This window comes from Xiphophorus couchianus, chromosome 23 (assembly GCF_001444195.1).
Source record: "Xiphophorus couchianus chromosome 23, X_couchianus-1.0, whole genome shotgun sequence".
NCBI classification, from domain to species: domain Eukaryota; kingdom Metazoa; phylum Chordata; class Actinopteri; order Cyprinodontiformes; family Poeciliidae; genus Xiphophorus; species Xiphophorus couchianus.
The window spans coordinates 2,756,731-2,772,700 of NC_040250.1; the positions used below are offsets into that span (position 1 = coordinate 2,756,731).

Sequence of the window (15,970 nt, forward strand, 5' to 3'; positions counted from 1 at the left end):
TAATAAAAATACCCAATTATTTTCAGATTTAATTTTGACACTATAATAGCTATTTTGTTCAGAGTTTGAACCCCTGGAGAGTTTATTTTGTCAGATTTGTTTCCCTTTTAGCTTTACATAATAGCAGGTTTAGTGAACCCTTAAATTGATGACTTGATGCAAAATCAGGCAGGCACAATTATTTTTATGTTGTTAAAGTTTTAAAGTAATATTCCTTTTTGGCGCTTAATGTATTATAATACCAAATTGTATATAAATAAGAGCTTTTTCAGAATCACAGATTTTTGGGTTTTTGTTCTGTTGATAGTGCGTAATTAAGTAATGAATTATTACCCAGTTTTTTGCTGTTATTTTTCACAAATAAAGGTTAGAATGACAAAGTCTTCTTAGGGTCTTAGAAGTACATAAGTCTTTAATAAAATTGTCCCAGTTTCAAATATGTCCAGATTTACTTTACAGGTCTTAAAACTATTTAATTCAAAATGACTTAAATAATCCTAGAGGGAAATCAAATTTTGTTACGTGTATAATTTTTTTCAAAGACTTACTGTAGATGCTGATAGTTTTGGGCAGGGAGAATCTTCTGTAGCAGTCTGTGTTGCAACGGCTGTGATTAACCTTTGACTAAACACATCAGAGTCTCCATTTTTGTTTACATTTGTGAAGAAGAATGTTGCACTCAGTATCTTTTTTAGAGGTTTTTGTGTCATTTCCTTTAGTGGTTCTTGGTGCAGCGCCACCTCAGGTGAGGAGGGGAACAGGTTGCTCAAAGCGTTTATTTTGTTTGACACCGTTCTGTGTGAAAGAAAACCACAGCAGCTAATAATGTAACAAATGTTGCAGTTTTGTTCAAACCGAGTCTACCGGTCTATCAGATGCAAAAACAGTTTAGAAGGTGTAAAAGTTAGTTAGCCCAGCTTTAGAAGATCTAATTCAACCTCATGAAACTTATAGAAACCCAGCATAAAACCATCAATTTCATCTTTCACGTCCCCACACACCGGAGCCAAGTCCGTGGCAGTCAGTATGTGTGTTAGCGCTCGACCAGAGGTGGCTGCTGGGCTGACCGACACTGACCATGTGTGTGTATGTTGTGTGTATGTATGTGTGTGTGCGCAGCTCCCTGCAGACTTCAGCAGACTGCACCTGGCCGACGGCTTACACCCACAGGTGACCCACGTCTCGTCCAGCCACTCAGGATGTAGTATCACCAGTGACTCTGGAAGCAGCAGCCTGTCAGACATTTACCAGGTAAGGCCTCCGCTTACCGGCCCTGGACCCCCAGCCAGGCCCGGGTAGTGTAGAGTCACACCAAGGATCTGAACTTTCTCACTTTTCTCTGAGGAATTCCTTAAAATAACATTTGAGTATGAATGAAATGAACCTTAAATGTGTGCATAAATGGAATCAGAATCGAGCTGAAGTTGGAAAATGTCCTCCTTGTGGCAAGCTGACATCCATCCCTGTGTGAATTCTCCGTAATCTTTTTAAGCAGAACATTTTTCCAGCGTAATTCAAAGGTTTTGCTGGTGGAGCGGCTACAGACCCTGACAGCACAGCTGCGCTGCTCTGCAGGTGGTGAGCAGACAGGCTGGATGCTGCCGAGCAGGTGGTCCAGCTCACATCCTGCCTGCTTCCATCTCTGCCTTTTCATCACTTTAAAGCCAGAAGCACACAAGTCCTGCAGAGTTGGCAACTCTTATGATATAACTCTGACTAAAATCTTTCCCTAACCTTGCTGATTTACCTTTTCCTCATGTTCAGACGCTACATGAAGCCTAATAAATTTCCGTAAAATAGTGGTGGACTAAATATCCAGCTTAGAGGGACACACATCTGCCAAATGTCATGACTGTAGACTTCCCCCAAAACCTGAAGCTGATCCTCTTAGCGGCACACAGCCGCCCCATCGGACCTGCTGCATTCCTGTTTGTTTGTGTCCCTGTGACTTCCCTCAGGGCCACACTCAGTCACATTCTCTATGTTTATCCCAGACCTCTTGCTGGTTCTGTTCTGGTTCTGGTTGTCAGGATGCGGCTGAATGTTTTCATCATATCACAGGATTCTGTGTGTGGATGTCAGGCCTTGTTGTAGATGACTGCAGCAGGTTAAACAGGCTTTACTGTCTGTAGTCCGGTCTGATCTGGGTCTCAGTGCCATCTGCTCACAGCTCTGGGAAAGGATCTGGGTTTTCCTCTGTCACAGTCACCAACACTGTCCTCTGCTTTTGTCTTCCTCTTGTAAACTTTTAACACTTTCCTTAAGTTTCTTCCTTTGTTTTACCTTCTATATTTGATTAATCTCTATTGAACTCTTGATTCATCTGTTTTCCCCATATTTGCAGCTTTGTTGGAAATTATGATTAAATTAAAAATGATGACCTATGACTATTAAATAGACAACTGTTTAATAGCCCATTTAATAGGCTTTTTATCGCTCCAAAGGTGAATCCTGTTTCACCCTTCACCCTCGACCTTTAGCTGTTTCTATAAGGTACATTGTCCCAGTTGTTTCTGTGTTGTGTAGTGGAGCCAAGCTACCAGACAACTCAAAAATAGAAATACTTTAAGTTTACATTATTTATGACACCAAATCCACTACAGTAATAATAGTAGCAGAGATCAAATGTCCTAATTTAAAATATTTTAAAATGAAACCCCCTATTAGGTAATATTGATTCATAGAGATGGACCAATATGAATACTTGGGCCGATATTTGACAATATTAAATTTATAATCTATCTTTTCAACATCATGGAACAACAAAATAAACATTGTTGGTTTATATTGGCCTAGTTTTACCTTACAGAGCAATACTGCTATGTTACAAAAATGACTAACAAAGACTGATGTCATAATGACGTATTGAACATCCCTATTTAATAAATTGATTTTAATTCATGTTGACCATCAAAAACAGAAAAAATGTCATATTTCTGTATATGGTAAATATTTTTATTTTTATATTTAGAAGAACATACCTGATATAATGAGAATGTTTGTTGATTAGTAAACCTGTTTTGAAATGGTTGTGCATTATAATGTATTTTTCTTGGTATATTGTAGACCTGGACAATATAATATCAGAGTTGCAAAAGGCGTCTTGGGTCCAAAATATTATGGGATTTATTTGCCTGACTGTTACACTAGCCTATTAAAGTTGTCTTTGGCCAGTTGGATGGACTCTTCACTGGCCACACCTGAGTGGTGTATCTTTAATGTTTAACATGTCAAAATATGTATAATATAATCAACATCAACAGTTTTCAGCAACAGTCTTTTATTTAAATATTTTCTTGATCTTGTGCAGCTATACTATATTGGCAATATTATACTGAAAAACTAAATACCTGTGCATTAGCTTTATTTCACTTTAGGGCACATTTGGTCCTCTATATTTGTTCTTCCCTAACAAGCTTTAAAAGTAATGTAGATAAATGTAGATGTCTCAGTCCTCAGTGGAGTTTTAATCCTCTCCTAAATTAGGTGCCAAGAGGGGAAGTGAAAACCCTCGGAAACGACGAGCTGTTGGGGTTATTCAGGCTAATCAACTCCTGAATTTAAATATTTTTCCAATTAATGTGTTTTTAATGACATGATAAGAACTGTATAGTCTAGCTTGTATTGTTCGTAGATATTACACTTCTAATTGTATAACCCTGACCCATTTCAAAATACTTTACTATCAGAATATTTTAAACATGTGTCTTTATATATTATATTATTATATCTATTTAAAATAGAAGAAATCCATAAACACTAGTCTCGTATCAGCTTCCTGGAAGACTCCCTTCCCACTTGCTCAGTAGAATATTGTACCCACTACCTGCATAAAGTGGCTGGTTAACCATAGAAAATGGGATTCAGCCTAACTGCTGTGGTCAGGTCCTAATGATTTAAAAATCCAAAAAGGAACTATCAATTGTTTTGATTTATTTGCTGATTACCTAAAATGTGTCATTCCTTCAAAATTCTGACAACTTGCCTTTTTATGATTATATGAGCAATAGCTGAAAATTACAACATCTTCCTCCTACATGTGTAAGATGTCAGATTGGTGATGCTACTCCTTTTAGTTTGGTTGCTTTTCCAAGGTTCTCGGGTTGTAAACAGATAAGCATCCTGCTTAGCGTTTTATTAGTTTGATGCTGTGATGAGAGCTGCTGAGCAGACTGGGAGCAGGTTATTGATGGGAGCTCCGAGTGGTCGAACAACATGGCCTCTCCGCTGCAGCTGCTGTAAAATCCACATCCTGGGACTGGAGTGGAGCGCCCCCACATCATCGGCACATCACTGTCAGCATGGCCGACTGTTTGTGTGTGAATAAATCATGATATTGGTCCTTTGAAAGCATTGATCCAAGAATAGCCTGTATGAAATATTAACAGCCCGCTGACTCCTAATGCTCACTGCAGGTTTTTGAGGTTTTCATACATGCTTAATGTGCATAAGAAAACAAAAACATATCATTTTAGCGCAGATTTTGTTCAAACTGTAGCGTACCTGGTGACCTTCCAATTGCAGTAATGTAGACACTAATGCGTAAGGCTCTCCATCTTGCATCCAGCATCATCTCTGCTGACATCAGTTTGGCTCCGCCCACCAGATTTTGCACCAATGGAGGCCAAATGGCCAGTCAGACGCTGAATCATTAATGAGCCTTTTCCACATGGCGTTTGAGGAGAAACGACTCAGTACGTCTGAGCATTAAAAAATGACAAGCAGAGCAGCAGTCTGGGAGGCGACAATGCGTCTGGCTCGGAGATATTGTGGACAGTTTGCTCAAGCAGCCTGTTCTGCTCTTGTTGTTAAAACTGCTAAAGCTGAACGGCGTTTTGTGGTAAGATTTCTTGTCGGGTACCATCAGAACTGATGTTTTGTGTGGTCCAGAAGAACTGATTGCAGCGCTCAGGCATGGGTATCTGCGCCACGTTCTCTTATCTCAGCTGGCTGTGCACATATTTTATCTTTTGCTTTCAAGGAACAGGATCTGGCTGCAAGGCAGGCTGTGGACTTCTGCTGAGGGGGGAGGAGAGAAGAAAGTTAGGATTTAATTGGCTTGTTACTATGCATAGCAGCCTGTTTGATATGCCATCTCTCTCTCATACTATATTCAATGCCTCATGTCACAAGACGGTTTGAATCTCGGTGTTTGATATGAAACGAGACTTTGCAGATGATGTTTGTGCTGGAGAACAGCTTCAGCGTGCGTGTCGGCTGTGAAGCTTCTGGTCATTAATTAAATGACGAGTGTCCAGATGATTGCTTCAGGTTGATCTCTGATGGAGTCACAGTGTCCCGCAGCGCGCTTCTCGCTCCACACATGTTCAACTTCTGATCCGTTTGTTCCCATCAGGCCACAGAGAACGAGCCAGGTGACATGGACCTGAGCGGCCTGCCTGAGACCGCAGTGGACTCCGAGGAGGACGATGACGAGGAGGACATCGAGCGAGCCTCCGACCCCCTGATGAGCCGGGACATCGTCCGGGACTGCCTGGAGAAGGACCCCATGGACCGGACGGATGATGACATAGGTGAGCCACTGGGGGCGGGTTTTACTTTTACATTTTCAATCCTGGAGCCACATGTCATGTCATTTTTCATTTTATATTTTTTTTATTTCATTACTCAATAAAAAATATGAGTAATTCATGTCAGATTTGCACCAATCCATCTTTTCACTTATGATATTGATATCTGAGGTTTAGTATCGGCCAATACCTATCCGATACAGGAAAACTGTTCTGAATTGTTTTAAAACATTTCTTTTTTAAAACACAGTTTCACTGGGTTCTGAGCATGAAGTCACCCAGAGCACAAAACATAGAATCAGACTGAATAGATCTTCCCTTTGTCACATTGTCACCGATACCCAATCTAGAATTGTTTTCAATATCAGGGCCAATACAGATACTTATATCACATCAGTGTATGGCTTGTTGACTAAAGGAAATCTTGAATGAAATGGAACAGAAAGAAGTATAAACTTATAAGCTCTGCTCCCTATTTACAAAGATAAAACCAGATATTCAGCTCAGATGACTATTGCAGGTATATTTCAAATAAACAATAAAAAATACACAACAAAACATTAACTTATTCAATGCCATATTGCTTCATCATAATAATTTTCACATTTTTATTAATTGCAGAAAGAGGTTTTAAATAGTTTTATCTCACTGTCAAGATTGTCGCACATAAACTGGCACCTTTGACTGAAATGCATCTTTGATCATCGGAGTCCTGAATCAACATTTTGTACATAAAATTAGTGAAACTGTAAAAATTGGGTTTGTGTGATCTCTCTATCCACTTCCACTTATGACTCTTAACAGTTCTCAAATATTTGGCACAATATGTTACATATGGAACAATTAGTGACTCATACAAACTACACAAGACCTTTTTAATTAGTAATTCTTACTAACCCTATTTAAAACAGCAAATTTTTTTTATTTTAATTTTTATGTGATTTATATAAGATTTCCATGACAAATATTCATCAGTGAACACATCTAAACACTTAATTAGATGTTCTTAATTAAGTTTTTTGGTATCCCAGGCATTCATCTCCTTTTCCCAGTTCGTAATAAAGCCACTTGTTATTCAGATGAGCCACAGTAAACATCCACGGCTGTGATGTTGGCTTTCGAGTAACTCTCAAAGCCACATCAGGCTTTTTGTATCATATCCCTTAAAGCTATGACTCAACTCCAGCTCTGATGATAGGCGTGTTTAAAAAACGAAGTACACAGAGTCGGTCGGGGCTTAGCAGCTGATGTGGACTTTGGGTGAGGATGATGCATTGAATGCAGAGAGAGAAGGAGCAAGCGCCAGCCCTTCCCCCTCTCTCCATCCGCTGATCTCCCTGCTGCGCCCCCTTTCCTCCCTCCCTCTGCCGTGAGGCTTTTCTAGGTCACTCCAGCACATCCTCTCGCCTCACCTCTCCCAGCGCATTAAACTTTCAGCGATATCGCAGCTTCACACACAACGCTGTTGCCATGCCAAGCCTAGGTCAGCCGGTGCACTAGACTGCTGCTGGTCCAGACCCAGCGGAAGATTTTCTGGACGTTTTTCTTCATTGACTGTCATTAGTAATACAAGAGAATAATTACGGCTTTTAAGCAATTATACATGTGGAGTTTACTCATTTTAGTTTTCATTCTGTTTATAAAATATTACAATTAGTATTACAAGGTTCATCCTGGAGAGATACTATGTTAAAGAACAAAACTGGCATCCATGTAGGTGTAGCTCAACACTATGGACTGATTAGAGATTCTGATGAACATTTTTACTATATTTCCACAAATATTAAAAACCGAAGATGCATGATGTGAACTGAATGCTTTTATTTTAAATAAAAAGAAATAATGATCCTGCTCCTAAGTGATTATTTTCATTTTGCTCCTTTTAGAGTGGTACACAAGCTGATATGAGAAAGTTAATATCTGCCCTAATTTAAAGCAAAATCTTTCTATGCTGATTATAATAAAAGTTTGGTTGTAAAAATACAAATATTTTTATATTGTACTTAACATTTTCCATTGTAAGAAAATTATGTCAATAGTAATTTTACACTGATTAATAATCAAAAGTTTAATAAATAAATTTGTGTCATTCTTAAACTGCAGGTGAGGGCCACAACAGGCCCCGGGGCCATGCTTTGCACACCCCTGCCTTAGCATATCTTGTCACTGGGAACCTGCCGATGCTTTGCACTTGTTAGCATAGTTGGATAGCTGGTTATGCATGTTAAAAAATAAACTGTTCTCAGTTGTTCTTAGGAATTTTTCTGATTTTAATCCAGCTTGAAGGAATGATGAGTAGTAGAATCTCAAAAAGTCACAGTGTGATTAGTCGGCCATTATTCTTGGCCTCCCTCAGATGATTATATCAATAGAATTGATATTTTGTGCGAAGGGATTCCTCTGCTGGCTCCATGATGATTGTGGTGACGATCAGGTCTTCTTGTCTCGGTGGACGGGAGGTGCTGGAGCACGCTGACCAGCAGCTCTGCTTCCTTTCTCTCTCCCATCCAGGAGTCAAACCTCTTCCAGCGTTTGATGGTTTTCTTCTGAACATCCTGTCTTCTCTTTTTGTCCCTCTTCACAGAGCAATTACTGGAGTTCATGCATCAGCTGCCAGCGTTCGCTAACATGACCATGTCGGTGAGGAGGGAGCTCTGCGCAGTCATGGTGTTCGCCGTGGTGGAGCGAGCCGGCACCATCGTTCTCAATGATGGAGAAGAGGTTTGTGTTGCTGCATTTTTATTCCATGTTCTTTGTCAGCTTGACCTCTACACACCAGCAGATCTTTGTTCCTCTATTGGATGTTTTTTCTGCTCTATTAACCCTGAATTGTTCAAGTAGTTTATCTCGGGGTCATTCTAGGTTCCCTGAGGCACCCAAAGCTAAACAAGCATTTGGTTTGGGTTGCATATTTTCAATGCACTGCACTTGAACAAAAGGATAAAGAATTTATCTCGAAGAGCTTGATTCAAGAGTAAATGAATGCGTTCAGAGAACTTAGGCTTTAAGCATACTGTTGCTATTATTGGTTGTCAGATTTGGATGAATTTGTGTAAAAAGCCATATTTTTTCTCTAAAAATATATATTTTTTGCTCTAAATCAAGCATGCAATGGTTGCAACAATGCTCATTTAAGATAGCTTCTTCCCACAGAAGAGCGCAAGAAACCATCTGTTATTCTGCTTTCTTTTTGATAAATGGCTTTGACTCATTAAGGGACACCAGCTGTTGAAAATCCAACCATGTATCGCTTTAGTTTGTAGGTAAAGAAACCTATAAAGCTTCTTTCTTATATCTAAATTAAGTCAAAGTGCTGTTCACATCAGTTCATAGAATAAATGAGCATTAAATTTACCCTAAAAATAGTAAACAATTGTGTAATAAAACCTTAAAAAGAGCAATAATTAAAAACTATAAGTATGCACAGCATGTAATATTGAAAATAAAATATGATATAATTTAAGACATATAAATCTGAGCATATTGTATGTATTGAATTGGTTTCTCCATAATTTATGTATGTAGTTTTAAAACACATACTGTGAAAAGAATGGGAAAGAGATGACTGCAGCGGTCAACAGGGATTATGGCTAGAAAACAAGTTTGTAAAGATGTTTGAATTTTAAAATTAATTTTAATAGTAGAAACCAAACACAAAAACATTATTCACACAATTGAAGAGATAAAAAATGGCCACATTTTACAGATTTTTCATTTTACCACTTAATCCTATTTTATACAAAAAGAAAATGAACCTTTTCTTGCCTAAAATGCAAAAATAGAATTTCCTTTTGTGTCCGATACATTTGTAGCATCTTCAAATGTATGTAAAAATATACTTCTAACATCAACACAGCCCTTGACTTACTGACACTCAAATTGAACATGCTTAAAAATAAAGAAGGTTTATTAATCTTAGGTGCAAAATGTATATATTTTTTCTACAGTTATGACTTGGTGTTCTTTTAGCCAATGGTCTTTCCCAGTTAACAATAAATTGATTACTAAATTAGTTGATTATTTCAGTAATCGATTCATCACAGGTAATTGTTTCAGCCCTGAAATGAAATCTGAAGTTGTTCCTGTTTTCTGGCTGCAGCTGGACTCGTGGTCGGTGATCCTGAACGGCTCAGTGGAGGTGACCTACCCCGACAGTCGGACAGAGATGCTGTGCATGGGGAACAGCTTCGGTGTGTCTCCAACCATGGAGAAGGAATTTATGAAAGGCGTCATGAGGACCAAGGTGGACGACTGCCAGGTTGGAACCCTAATTTGAGTTGATCTGTCACACTCTGCTAGCATGAACAGGTCCATTTCCTTTGCATTTCAGTGTGCAACACCTGGCAGGAGGCCTGTCATCCTGCATTATCATGTCCCACTGTGCCCCACTTGTGCTGAAATGTTTGCACTCATGACACAGAAAGTTGCTTGCAGCAGTAGTAACCCCTTATATGTAGAGAAATCATTAAGCTGAATAAAACATTTGTTTTGTTAATTTGTAGAAATATCTCCTACTGTGGTAAAGTGAATCACCTCCTTTCTTTCAGTTTGTATGCATAGCCCAGCAGGACTACTGCTGCATCCTCAACCAGGTGGAGAAGAACATGCAGAAGGTTGAGGAGGAAGGAGAGATCGTCATGGTGAAGGAACACCGTGAACTGGATCGTACCGGCACCAGGAAGGGACATATTGTCATCAAGGTGACACCTCTACCGTCAGACTTCTGCAGACGTTCAAGTTTTGCACGATCGACTTGTAAACTTCTGTCCTCAATCTGGATTATCAGGGCACGCCTGAGCGTCTCACCATGCACCTGGTGGAGGAGCACTCGGTGGTGGATCCTACCTACATTGAGGACTTCCTGTTGACCTACAGGACCTTCCTCTCCAGCCCCATGGTCGTGGGAAAGAAGCTCCTGGAATGGTTTCACGACCCAAGTCTCAGGGACAAGGTACGGCCAGCAGGGCGGAGCTGTCCTCCTAATTAACTTTTTGATTACAATAAAATGCTTCTGTATTGGTTTTGAATTTGGTACCCTGTAAAGTTGTTGCCATGGATACCAACAAGTGCCGGTCATGTGATTTTCCCAGGTTACACGGGTAGTCTTGCTGTGGGTAAACAATCACTTTAATGACTTCGAGGGAGACCCTGCCATGACTCACTTTCTGGAGGAGTTTGAGAGCAATCTGGAGAAGGAGGTACATTTCTTCAACAAATGCAATGAAAAATGAGAGAAATCCATATTTCTGTTATATTTTTAATCCCCGCTTCTTTTTTTTTTTTTTTTTTGCAGAAAATGTGCGGGCACCTCAGACTGTTAAACATAGCGTGTGCTGCTAAAGCCAAGCCACGGCTGGTGACGCTGACCAAGCCGTCCAGAGACTCTCCTCTGGCCTTCACCCTCCTCGGAGGTCAAGAGAAAGGTTTCTGCATCTTCATTGATACCGTGGAGCCAGGGAGCAAGGCAGCAGAGGCCGGACTTAAGCGTGGAGATCAGGTGACTTTCACATCAAAGACATTGGTGAAGTCTGTGTTGTGTTGTGGTTTTTGTTTGAATATTTTCCAGGTTTATTTAGCCCTCAGGCATTCTCAAAAGCTTTTTAATGTCTTTCTCTTGACAACTGTGCAGAACAATTTCAGTCAAAGTGATCTTTTTTTCCACTTGAAGCTCATTTTTCTTGTGAAATTGGTTTTGTATTTATGACCTAACTGGCATTAAAAGGCTTCCCTTTGAGAAGTCTCAAACTGAACTCTCCAGTAGCTGCAGGCACCCTGTAGACTTTCTCCTTGCAACTTGACATCCCAGCCAGTTTCACACTCTGCAGGCCTCTCAGCTGTAAGCAAAGGCTCTTAATCCTCAAAACCATCTCACAAGTGTCTGGGTGTGTGTTAAGCCCTCTCAACACCAAACATCCTCTGCAGCTGTTTCTCCCAAACGGAAGCAGAAAAGCTGTCTTACTTGGTAGCATTTACCCTGTTTACACCAGTCACACTTACCATGTTTTACCCACTTCATCCTGTGATTCAGGACCTTCAAACTCACAGCTTAAGTGTTATTTTAGTTGTCACAGAATCGGGACATGTTGCAGACAAAGAGATCTAGGCTCTGCAGCTTGGTGCTCTCAGAGCATCTCAGACATTTTACAGCTTGTATATGACATTTCATAATATATATGTTTAATTATCTAATTTTAATGCAAATTTTTAGCAAACTTTTAACATTTTTGCCAAACAGAAGATGCAAATTATTCAGGTTTCCATCTATTAGTTTAAATGCAAACGCAAAGCGTGATTAAGTCAGATGTTGACATTAAGAAGAGCTGTAATAAAATGGCTTTTTAGAAAAGAAAATTTTTTCCAAAAATGACCTACTTTGTTTTTTTTTTTTTTGTTATTTGCATCAACCTTTTCTAATGTGATACTTACATCTTTTGCTCCTCACTCATCTAGACTCTTTGTGCCCCAAACCTTCAGTTGAAGTTCATGGTTCAATGGTTCTAGGGCATGGGAGTTGGTTTTTCTTTTTTCTTTTAGCAATTTTGAGATATTTATGTTTGTAATAGAGGACAAAAAGGGTTAGGGATTAGTGTCAGTGTGTTGATAACTGTTGTTCTCAGCTTGCTTCAATTATCTAAAAGCCACATGATGCATACGTGGAGATCAGCTGCATCTTAGTTAAGATTTCCTTCTTGATGAGAAAAGCTGACTGATAGCTTAAGGTTCTCAGTTGGAAAAAGCAAATTCTGGTCTTTGTAACTTTATTATGATGTTAAAAAAATTGCATTTTCTAATTATGTTAAAGTTCTGATTTATTGGTTCTGGTTCTTTCTGCAGATCTTGGAGGTAAATGGACAGAATTTTGAGACTGTCCAGTTCAGCAAAGCCAATGAGATTTTAAAGAACAACACCCACTTATCCATAACTGTGAAAACAAATCTTTTAGGTAAGTTTTTAATGTCTCCTATTAATAATTAATCTAGTCTTTCTTGGAAATAAAATGTAACCTTTTCAGGCAGCTAATCTTTTGACCTCATTGCTTTCCATTCAGTGTTTAAGGAGCTGCTAACACGGCCAGAACATGAGCATGAGTTGGACGGGGACGAGGAACACGACAGGAAGAACGGTGCGCCTCATCTACCAAAAATCGGGGACATTAAGAAGGGGAGCCGTTACTCCATACCGGACCTGGCGGTAGACGTGGAACAGGTCATGGGGTTAGAGAAAGCCAGCAAAAAGGCCAAGAGCAACACAGTGGGAGGCCGCAACAAGCTGAAAAAAATCTTTGATAAGACACTCACCAGCATCCTGCCCCCTAAACCGTACAAGTAAGAGATTTGACGTTTTGAAAATAATAAATCAAAACATATTTTTACTCTCAAATACATTAAACACTCAAAATAGGCTGCAGTTTTCACCACAAATGTCTCCCTCTGCTTGTTGGTGACAGAACTGCTCTCTCACCTTCTTCCCTCTGTTCTTCTTGTTTCCATAGCGACGTTTGTGTAGGCCAATCACAGGATGACAGTATAGTGGGGATGAAGCCGTCCAAGCAGATCCCAGCAGCTCTGCCGGTCAGTGGGAACCTGTCGTCGTCGAACCCGGACCTCCTGCAGTCACACCACCGCATCCTCGACTTCAACAACCAGCCTGGTGAATATTCACACACTGTGGGGCTCAATGTGAGACTTTGACTCAGTGGCATCAGTGTGTGTATTTATAAATCCTTTAAACACTTCTGAGGTTTAGCACGTGCACCATGATTTAAAACTAAATTCTGGAGGGGATCAAGATGAGCAGGAGGGATTTATTTAACATTTTTGCTGTATGTTTCCTCCAGAAATCTTATTTTTATATCTAGAATATACTAAAAAGTCAATAGAGCTGTAGCATAAGTATTGTTCAGTGTTGCAGTGACGATACCACTTGCAGTAAATCGTTGTTTTTTTTTTCTTTAAAGTTTTTCTGTGACCTTTGGTAAAAAAAAAAAAAATCTTAAATAAATCATCCAGAGATTACAATCTGCTGAATTATTCTTTTCATGATGAGCTCTGATCTCCTATCAGCAAATCAGATGATAGCAAAAAGGCTGCATCATTCAGAAAATTGGTCAAATTTATGATCTGGTACTATTTTCAGTCTGTAAACTCAAACTCAATGGCATCTAATTTGATGCTAATTTTTGAGGAACATGAGCTCAAACATGTCGAAATTCATAGTGTGAATGACTTTGTTTCTGTTAATTATAATGATTTTCACCTTACTGCTAATAACATCATGTCCAATAAAAAATATTTTTTTAATACAGAAATATGGGATTAATAGAAAATATGTTTAATACCTGCTTAAAAGTTTTTGTTTTTAAAATATACTTTTACTTTGATAAACTAATTTAATCAGAATGCATATTCTAATTTTCTGAATATGACTGTAAACAAAACCAGCACATTATTTTCTTTTTATTTGTTGATCTAATTGGAAGAATAATTTGAATAGTCCATCAGAGCTAAAAAAAAACAGAATATTTGAGTCAGTCAGAAAAACCTTGATCGATTAATCTCAGACTTTTAGGTTGAATGTACAGTTGACATTCACAGCATTTATTCCAGCCACTCTAAGTGATATCAGACAGCCAAGTATAGCATGGGCTGCCAAGGAAATACTTTCTTCAAAATAGTTGAAAAGTATTCCTTTTGCACAGATTTAATTTTAAGTGAATTTAGTGAAATGCAGTGTTTTCATAATATTTTGTAGGTGTTAATAGGGGTAAACACTCAGCATATACAGTACATAGCAACTTAATTCCATCATTTGTTTTATTATTTCAGTACCGGTCATCCAGAGTGAGTACTTCCTCTCATTATTCTCCTTCTCAGCCATTTCTTCTCTGTCATTCAGGAATCTCTTAGCAGCTGTGATCTAGTAAATAGACATCCAAAATCAGTTGCACATCTTTTGGGGTGACAGATAGGTGATTTAAATGGTGAGATGACGCAGAAAAATCCAGTTTTTAACCTTTGGTTTGGGTGTCATAATGGTGAATGTGGTGGTTTTTAAATCTTTGGGGTGTTTCTTTCTCTTGAACACTCAGAAACACTCTTGAAAACCAACAATCTCTGGTGTTTTCTGTTTTTAACCAGAATAATGTAGATATTTGCCTGAAAGCAATAATTTTATGTCTGTAGATATGTCAGACCAAGTGCTACGAGTATTCAAGGCGGACCAGCAGTCTCGGTATATCATGATTGGGAAGGACACAACCGCTAAAGAGGTGGTGGCCCAGGCTATCAGGGAGTTTGCTCTGACTGCAACGCCAGAGGCTTATTCACTATGTGAAGTGTCTGTCACACCGGAGGGCGTCATTAAGCAGAGGCGCTTACCAGACCAGCTTTCCAAACTAGCTGACAGGATTCAGCTAAGTGGCAGGTAAAGATGTCTTAAATTTGACAAACTCTAAGAAAGAGGAAAGCTTTTCTTTTTAACAAATACTTTTTTACTATTACTTGAGTAACTCTTGAAAAGCTACGTTTTGTTTTCACCCAAGTACAATTTTTGGTTACTCTTTGCACCTCTGACATAAATTCTCATTATATTTAACTTAATTTTTTTTGCCATAAAGATACTACTTGAAGAGTAATATGGAGACGGAGACATTGTGCTCTGATGAAGACGCGCAGGACCTCCTACGAGAAGGCCAGATCGCTCTGCTGCAGCTCAGCACGGTGGAGGTGGCCACCCAGCTCTCCATGAGAGCCTTTGAACTTTTCTGTGCCATCGAGCCCACCGAATACATCGACGACCTGTTCAAGCTGCGCTCCAAGACAGGCTCGGTCAGCCTCAAGCGCTTCGAGGAGTCCATCAACCATGAGACCTTCTGGGTGGCAACCGAGGTGGTACGGGAACCCAACCAGCTCAAGCGCATGAAGATCATAAAGCATTTCATCAAGATTGCTCTACATTGTCGAGAGTGCAAGAACTTCAACTCCATGTTTGCCATCATAAGGTTGGACAAAGAAAATGTTATGTATAAATATATATTTTCTTATATTCTTCCATCATTTGACTAATTGTGGTTCTTCTTGCAGTGGCTTGAACTTGGCTCCAGTTTCCAGACTGAGGGGAACATGGGAAAAATTGCCAAGCAAATATGAGAAATTGTTTGGGGACTTGCAGGATCTCTTCGATCCCTCTAGAAATATGGCCAAGTACAGGAATGTTCTCAACAATCAGAACCTTCAGCCACCAATCATTCCCCTGTTCCCAGTTATCAAGAAGGACCTCACATTCCTACACGAAGGTACATGGCAGTAGAATAATTTTATATTACAAGCTATTTTCACCTTTTATAATTGATTGCAGTCCTGATCTACATTTGGGCCAGCTAACAGTTTTAAAACAGGATCACCTGCTTGTAGAAAATATTTATGGAAATTACACAAGAA

At 39.3% G+C, this 15,970-nt stretch overlaps 1 protein-coding gene across 16 annotated transcripts in view; it reads left to right on the plus strand.

Annotated features, from left to right (window-relative positions):
* The window catches only part of rapgef2b (Rap guanine nucleotide exchange factor 2b), a 101,211-nt gene that overhangs the window by 75,031 nt on the left and 10,210 nt on the right, over positions 1–15,970 (plus strand). For 11 of the 16 annotated variants that reach the window (XM_028009793.1, XM_028009794.1, XM_028009800.1 and 8 more), the window contains 15 exons: positions 1,120–1,251; positions 5,357–5,534; positions 8,116–8,252; positions 9,631–9,789; positions 10,079–10,231; positions 10,318–10,482; positions 10,622–10,729; positions 10,825–11,028; positions 12,366–12,474; positions 12,580–12,856; positions 13,024–13,181; positions 14,357–14,371; positions 14,714–14,954; positions 15,148–15,531; positions 15,614–15,825. In XM_028009793.1, the coding sequence (XP_027865594.1) occupies positions 1,120–1,251; positions 5,357–5,534; positions 8,116–8,252; positions 9,631–9,789; positions 10,079–10,231; positions 10,318–10,482; positions 10,622–10,729; positions 10,825–11,028; positions 12,366–12,474; positions 12,580–12,856; positions 13,024–13,181; positions 14,357–14,371; positions 14,714–14,954; positions 15,148–15,531; positions 15,614–15,825 (2,632 nt within the window). Of the gene's footprint in view, positions 1–841; positions 1,252–5,356; positions 5,535–8,115; positions 8,253–9,630; positions 9,790–10,078; positions 10,232–10,317; positions 10,483–10,621; positions 10,730–10,824; positions 11,029–12,365; positions 12,475–12,579; positions 12,857–13,023; positions 13,182–14,356; positions 14,372–14,713; positions 14,955–15,147; positions 15,532–15,613; positions 15,826–15,970 lie in introns of those variants that run through there. The other 5 variants (XM_028009795.1, XM_028009799.1, XM_028009809.1 and 2 more) reach the window with 3 other exon arrangements.